This window comes from Empidonax traillii, unplaced genomic scaffold, assembly GCF_003031625.1.
Source record: "Empidonax traillii isolate 1590-97213 ecotype Southwest subspecies unplaced genomic scaffold, ASM303162v1 scaffold239:size738852, whole genome shotgun sequence".
Lineage (NCBI taxonomy): Eukaryota > Metazoa > Chordata > Aves > Passeriformes > Tyrannidae > Empidonax > Empidonax traillii.
Genome location: NW_020955432.1, coordinates 130,320 through 138,231, shown reverse-complemented (window position 1 = coordinate 138,231; position 7,912 = coordinate 130,320). Strand labels below are relative to the sequence as shown.

General features: G+C 53.0%; 1 protein-coding gene across 3 annotated transcripts in view; it reads left to right on the top strand.

Moving 5' to 3' along the window:
• The window catches only part of L3MBTL1 (L3MBTL histone methyl-lysine binding protein 1), a 33,752-nt gene continuing 25,840 nt past the window's right edge, over positions 1 to 7,912 (top strand). For all 3 annotated transcript variants that reach the window (XM_027888482.1, XM_027888481.1, XM_027888480.1), the window contains exons 1-3: positions 1 to 88; positions 6,669 to 6,857; positions 7,095 to 7,257. In XM_027888482.1, the coding sequence (XP_027744283.1) occupies positions 7,122 to 7,257 (136 nt within the window). In that variant the 5' untranslated portion in view covers positions 1 to 88; positions 6,669 to 6,857; positions 7,095 to 7,121. The remainder of the gene's footprint in view (positions 89 to 6,668; positions 6,858 to 7,094; positions 7,258 to 7,912) is intronic.

Below are 7,912 nucleotides of genomic sequence, written 5' to 3'. Positions count from 1 at the left end.
CCCGCTCCGCGCCCCCCGCACCCCGGGCCGGGCCGGGCCGGGCCGGGCAGCGCCGCCGGGGCTCGGAGCAGCGTCCGGCCGGGGTCAGGTAAGAAGCGCGGCCGGGGCATCGCCGGCCCGGGCTCGCCGCATCCCCGCCTGGCATCGCCGCATCCCGGTTCCCGCACGGGCGAGGCCCTGGCCGGGCGAGCGGGGCCGGAGGGGAGGGACGCTCCGGCATCCCCTGTGCCCGCGGCGGCGGGGCCGGAGCCGGGGTGGAGCGGCGCAGAGGGGCCGGGGCTGGACCGTGACACCGTGTGCAGCGCAGCGTGTTTGCCCAGGGCCGCCGCCCCCGGGCTATCTCAGCGGAACATCACCGTGCTTATCTCCCCGAGCCAGGCTCGGGTCTCGCCGGGTGCCTGCGCCCTGCTTGGGCTGCAGCTGCGAGGCGCTGCCCAGCCCTGTCCACAGAGACAGGGAACCGCACTGTGCTTCCCTGGCTTTCCCATGGGATCTTCTCTGGGACACATGGAGGTTGGAAGCCCCTTTCAGGCTGTGTGAGCTGATGCTGTCCCGGAGACTGGAGGTGACACTGCTGCAGCCCTGGACAGGGCCCTGCAGTGTGGAGGGTTTTGGTTCAGCCTGGCAAGCAGTGCATAGCCCAGGGTATGGAAACAGTGCTCCTCATGGACTAGGACAGATTGTGGATTTATTTCTTTACTAGTTATAAAAGAAGAGAAAAGACCAAACATTTAGAAATATTTCAGGATCAGGTATTCATCCTCTTTTGATGTTTCCACCTCGTTATAACTTGTGGAAGAATATCCCTAACTCTGCAGGGCTGGATGCTGCAGCAGGGCTGGTGCTATCAGGGGGCAGTGGAAGGTAGATGTGGGTGTCCCTGTTGTGCCTCTCAGGGGTGGCTGGGCCAGGGGTCTGCACCCAGTTGGAGCTGCCAAGGCTTCAGACTGCCTTCTGGCCTCAGAGTTGAGCTGGGATGGTGTCACCCTGAGCCCCTTGGAGTGGCACAGGAGATCACTGTAACTGCTTATTCTCCCCACCTGTGGCTTCGTGCGGATCCACAGGCCCAAAAGCTAATCCTGGTGGCTGTGACACTCCTGGGACAGCAGGTGAAAACTCGGCCTGAGTGGCTCTGCTTTGCCAGCTGTGTCTGAAGCTAAAGCTTGCTGCTTTATTGCCCTTCTCCCTCTGATCTCCATTTTCACAGAATCTGTTTGCTATTTTGAAATGTGCAACATGAACAGGCTCTTAGTGCGCAGAAGAACATTTCATCTGGTTTTGAGATGCTGATAAATTCCACGGCCCATTCCAAACCTCACCATGCTGCAGCAGAACCCAGGAGCAGGACTTTGTGCCCCTGGTTTGTTCCAGAGAAGGCATTGCCTCCTGGCTTTGAAGTGGCAGTCAGATTGGGAAGGGAAGAGGTGTGTGTAGGATTGTCTTTCTCCACTGGGGCACCTGCCTGTGCCAAGAGTGTTCTGAGTTTTCCTGTGTGTATATAAAAGAAATACTTTCTACAGTGCCATTAGTCTCCTAAACACCTGCCTTGGGCAATACCAGAAGACAGGGGAAGATCCAAGGGAACAGCTCTCAGCCTAGCTGGTCTCTGCAGTGCTCTGGCTGTACCACTTTCATATTTAGCATGATCCCAACTGGTGGTCTTTCTTAAAAACTCAATTTTACCACTGGAGGTAATTAATAATCATATCTCAGCTGATGGTAAGGATGGGAAAGTTCTCTGCTATGGCTGAGGAGATTTCTGATAAAAAATTCATGGAATCACAGGCTGGGTGAGGTTGGAGGGACCTCTGACGGTCACCTTGCCAAGCCCCTACTCCCTCGGGGCCACCCAGAGCCGGCTGCCCAGGACGGCCTAGGCGGCTCTCCATGGGTGGAGACTCCACCACCTCCCTGAGCACCTGCTCCAGGCCAGGCAGTCCCAGCTCTCTCAGCCTCTCCTCATGGCAGAGATGCTCCAGTCCCTCCATCACCATCATGGCCCTGGGCTGGACTCTCTCCAGTCTGTCCCAGTTTGTTGTACTGGGCAGCCCATCTCCGGGCCCAGCACTCCAGGGGTGGCCTCTGCAGTGCAGAGCAGAGGGAAGGGTCCCTTCCCTCCACCAGCTGTGACACTACTCCCAGTGCCGCCCAGTACACTGTTCTCCTTTGCTGCAGGAGCGCATTGCTGGCTCATGGGCATCCTGTGTCCCCCAGGATTCCCATGGCCTTTCCTGCCAGCTGCCTCCCAGCTGGCTGGTCCCCAGCATGTACCAGTGCAGGTTTCAGGAATATTTAAAAATCCAAGAAACCACAAAGGCAATACACATGTTAATATTGTTTGAATTAGTATTATTTTAAGCCAATTTTGTGATGAAAAGAAACACCTCTTTTGATCAGATTGTGCTTTATAAAGCACTGACAGGGCCGTGCAGCAGCTCTGTGCTGGAAGCTGCTTTTCTTCATGCTCTTCTGTGGTCTGTTGCATGCAGTGTATCCCTTCTCTCCAAACAGTGGATCGTTCCCTGACTTTGCCATGGTTTTGGGAGAGGGCGGGTGTGAGACCGTGGCAGAGCTCATGTGTACATATGTTACTAATGTGTATAGCAGCCATAGAAGTGCTTTCTAAGCCCCTGGGTTGCTGGTCCAGAGCGTGGCTGTGCCAACACTCAACATTCCCTGTTTGATGAGCTAAAGCCTTGTGAGCAGCAGAACCAGTGGTTCTGGTTGCCTTAAAAATGTGTGGGTTTTGGCCAGTTTCCTTTGCACGTGTGAATATGTGTGCACAGACTGGTGTCATCCAGCCACTCTCAGGTGCTCAAGGTCAGCCTGTGCTCCATGCTTGTGCCCCTCCCTGTCAGGTGAGGGGCCATGCAGGTACCCCATTCTCTATGCCAGTGCTTGGTTTCCTAGACGTGAAGGTTTGTCTCTGACTGGACCACTGTTTCAGAGACATCTAATCCTACTGTCAGAACTGACTGGAATAGGCTGACAGGGTCTGACTGCAGACAGATGCCGTATGCACGGCCATACTCATACATGGAGGACAGGATTGCATGAACTGCTTCACCAGAGCAAAGCAGGAAAGAGCAGAGCACTTCTGGATGACAACTATCTTGAAAAATTCCACCTTCATGTTGTGGTGCTCTGTGGAGGGACCGCCGGCCAGTGTGTGTGCATGTGGCCAGGGTTTCCTGGGGTGGCTTTTCTCCCTTCTGGCTTCTCCCTAGTGGGAGCCCCATGTCCTTGGCTGTGCCTCAGCAGAAGGTAGAAGGGGTGGGTGTGTGGAGCCCTTGTGGAATGACTGGCTAGCTGGCTGGAGCATGGGGTTCGCCTGCACCCTCTGTAACACGTGGAGTTACACCCAATACAAGAAAAATGGAGAACTTTAGGACTCACATTTAAGGCCAAAATAGCTGCAGCTGCACAGTTGCTCTTTTAAAAGCTGGATAGTGGCATTTTTGAAGGCTGCAAAGTGTTGGCTTCATTCTGGTCTTGTCCAGGTGAGCAGAGTTTTATCGGACGTCACTGGGGCATGTGTAAGCCAGAAGCTTTTTAAGATCCCAGCTAAATAAAATAAATAAATAAAGTTTCTGTTCATTGTCTAGAGCAGCCAGCAGAAAGAGTCATAGAATATCCTGAGCACAAGGATCATCGAGTTGAACCTCTGGCCATGCACAGGACACCCCAACAATCCCACCATATCCCTGGGAGTGTTGTCCAAATACTCCTTGAGCTTTGGAAGCCTTGGGGCCATGACCGCTGCCCTGGAGAGCCTGTTCCAGTGCCCGACCACCTAGGGGCAAATTAGGAAAGGGGAAGAACCTTTTCCTAATATCCAAGGGAACGCGTTAGTTTTGTTTGCTAATTATTGTGCTAATTTGCAGGATTCCATTCCAGTAGGTTTTCAAGACTGGGCTGAATAAAGCCCTGAACAGCCTGGTGTGATCACATAGCTGACCCTGCTGGGAGCAGAAGCTTGAACTGGAGACCTCCTGAGGTTCCTGAATTACCCTGTGGTAATATAGGTCATTCCAGGGCTTGCAGCAGATCTCTTGAAGTGATCTCTGGGGCGGTGGTACCCGCCTGTGCTCTGTCTCCAAGGGCTGAAGCCACCAGAGTTGTCTCAGCTGGAGGCACCCTCTCCAGGACACCTTTTCTGCTCTCAGGAGCAGGGTTATCCAAAGGGATATGTGCCAGTGCCTTTCTCCTTCTGTGACAGTGATGCTCAGACAGATCACAGCTGTGGCTCATCTCCTGTACAGATACTTATTCTTTTCTCCTTTTTTCCATACGTAATACTTCTGACCTGGGATACTTCACAACAGGGTAGGCTTCCAGAGATTTTTATACCAGGTTTTAAAAACTGTGAGCTGCAAACAGTACCTCCAATCCTGATTCACATTGCTGCAGGTGGGGATGGAACTCTGCAGCCCAGCTGTCGTGTCATGCCCACACCTGTCCTACCAGCAAGAGTCCAGTGCTCTGGCCAGAGGTGCTGGGGAAAGCATGGACACCACTGCTGAGGGGCAGATAAGAGGAACAGGAGGGACAGTTTGTGGTAGAATGATGGCATCAGTAAGGCTCGAGAAGACCTCTAAGATCACTGAGTCCAACTGTAGGGAAAGGCCATGGACTGGATGGGCTTCTCTGCCTCCCTCAGGCTGCTTGGAGGGCTCCTGACCCTCTGAGCTGGGCTGCCCAGCTGTGGTGCAGTGCTGGGACTTGCACCTTTGGTGCAGTGAGGCCTTTCGCAGGAGGTTGTTGGAGGAGGGATTGTCTGGAGTTTTAAGTCCTAAATCTCAGTTGTTTAGTTCTTCCACTTTAGGAATAGCACTGCAATCTATAATCCAGATTCATTCTGTTCACCCCAAACTCCTAAGGCATGAGAGAACCAGTCCTGACAGCATTGGCACAGCCCCATAAGGTTTCGGAGAGTGTGAAACACGTGACGATTACTGCAGGGCACTTCCTGTACAAGTATTTGTCTCCGCCGAGGCCCGGGTTCAGTTCCCGGTTAGGACACTCCCCGGGCAGATGGAGCTCGTTAGCCCTGTAAGGCAATCCATCTATGTCCTGAGGACCTCGCTGCCACCGTCCAAGCGTGCTTGGCCCCGGCAGATGAACCTCAGGATTAAAGGGTGGGCTCAGTTCCGCGCACACTGTGTCTCACCTAAAAAATCCAATGCGCAGGCTGAAAGGTGTAAAAACCTTCCCCGGTTCTTCATTTGCGAAGACTGGCCATTATTATTGTGTCATAGGTTTCTGGATGGAGATGAGTTGGAGCATCATCCAATTTGAGAACTGGACCTAGTTATTTTTCTTCCTTCTTAGGCATTTCCAGTACCAATTTCTGTTTAAGTTAAAAAGAGAGCCAGCAGCTCACACGAAATGATGAGTTATCCTTGAAACATTTAACCCAAGTGATGAATAAAAGATTGATTGGATTTAAGTGCCTAAGAAAACAGATTCCTAGTGGGTATTAGGAAGCATCGGAACAGGTTGCCTGCCAAATTCATTTTGGCTTTCAGTTGGAATCTGGTGTCCAGCTGAGTTGCTCAGTTTCTTCAGGTCTCCTGACATTTAACAGTGCTTTTTTGTTCCAGAAGGGTCTGGAAGGTCTATGCTGTCTGTCAGCTGAGAATCAGGTGTTTGTGGTCACAAACCTGGCAGCACTGGGAGAGGGAAGATGAGTTAGATCTTCCCCTCATGTGAGCATACCATCCATTCTCTACCCTCTGGTTGGTGACACTTCTATCATAATGTCTCAGGTTTCAAAATTCCAGACTTAACCCCATGTCACCAAAGTGATTATCTTGTTTTCCACATATCTTCTTCCCTTTCAAAATGAAATTGCATCAAAAGGAACCAAGAAATGGCCATGGTCCCCTCTGTAGCCCCCTGTAGTGTCATAGCAGCCCTGCCTCCATCCTGGCAGCAAGGGCTTTGAAGACGGTGTGGGAAACAGGGCAGATCCAAAATTCTTCCCTCACCCAGCATCCTCAGACTTCAAGAGTCTCTAGGACACCTGCATCATCATTTTCAGTAGGCATGGAGAGATCTGCCTTCCCTGAGCACATCTGGGAATGCTGCTGGGCTTTTGCCTGGTCACGCATGTCCGTTGCATTGTTCACTAGGGCAGCCCCGAGAGCCCTCCCTCACTGAGGTGCCCTGGGCACCAGGAGGCAACACTGTCCCTCCCTTGGGCTTGCAGGCAGGCTCTGATCTGGGGACATCCTGGTGCAGGCACCTTCCTGTCTGCTGGGACACAGCAGGGGCCAGCTGCTCCCCAGGGACAGGGAACCAAGGAAGGCAGCTAGAGAGGCACTGTGGCCATGTCCCTTGGAGCTCAGGCAAGGCCTGAGATCAAGCCAGGATTCCAGCCAGGAGGTCAGTCCCACTGCTGCCAGACCTGCTGGAGACTGCACTGCTGCAACATGGAGCACCTGGGCCCATGGGTGGGGGTTCCAGGGGAGGCTGATCACAGCCAGTAAGACTCAATAGTGCCCTCAGGGCCTTGACATTTGCCTACTCCTTGAAATTCATGGCTAAAGAGGTTGAACATCACCAGTCCTGTGAGAAACTGCATGCAGCAGACATCAAGTTCCCCCCACTCACCCCCGTCCCTGCCCCCCATCAAATCCTGGCACTTGTGAAATTCTCTCTTGCAGGCAATTAAAAGATCAAGGGTGACGCTCCAACAGGAGAGCTGGAAGGGGAACTTCATGGACCTCTGCCTGCTCCAGGGTAGCATTTACCAGCCCTCAGTCACAGTCTGCACTGGAGTAGTGTAGGCCCCTGGAGGAGCCAGGAGCATCTTTTGGACCTGCCATCCTCATACCATCTTATGGTGGTGCCAGGTAAGAAAAAACCCGTGGCATTTGCAGGATCTGAAGTGGGATCTCACAACAGGGGTTCACTGGGTCATGTTGATGCCAGCTGTGACCTTCATGTTGTTCTATGTTGGGTTCAATGGACCTTTAATAGATCTTGAAGGGATTTCTGCTGGGAGATGGTGGAGAGACCTACCTCTGCAGTCACTTTCTCACTCTTTTGTTGTGTTTGTACTGGTACCCAACTTGATTTCTTTCCTGCAGTGCCTCACTCTGTGCCCAGGCAAGGTGATGGACAGCAGGGCAGAGATGGAGGTGGTGAGGAGCACGAAGGGCAGTGCTGCTGGGGAGGTCAGCGTCCATGTGGTCACCACCGAAAGCACTGTGCAGAGCACCCACCTGCCAACCACTGCCTTCATCATACCAGGTATGTGGAACAGTCCTCTCTAACTGGTGTCTCCCCAGCCTTCTCCCTACACACTGATACCTCACGCTCCTTGTGTGTCTGTGCTCCTCCCAAATCTTGGGAGGCAAAGCCATACTGCTGTTGCCATTTTAGAGGTTCTCTCTGGCTATTCCACATTACTTGGATGGTTTGTGGTCAATCAAAACTTCTTGAGTTTTAAACCAAAGCCCTGATATCTGGAGCCCTGTGCCAGGACAGCACAGTGTGCTGGGTCCCTTCTCTGCAGGGCTGTGGGCTCCTGGGCTGCTGCAGTATCACAGAATCACAGAATATCTCAAGCTAGAAGGGACCCATAAGGATCAACTCCTTCATCCTGGCTGGGCCACCTAGAACTAAACTATAAGACTGTTGAACCCTGGTGACAGTGCAGACTGACACTCACTGAGCTCTGGCAGGTTGGTGCTGTGACTACTTCCCTGGGGAGCCTGTTCCAGGGACTGACCACTCTCTGGACAAGGAACCTTTCCCTAATGTCCCATCTGAGCTTCCAGTGGTGCACCTTCATTCCATCTCCTTGTCTCCCATCACTGGTCCCCAGAGAGAGGAGATCAGCCCCTGCCTGCGTTGCCCCCTGTGAGGAAGGTGCAGACTTTCATGGGGTCGCCCCTCAGCTTCT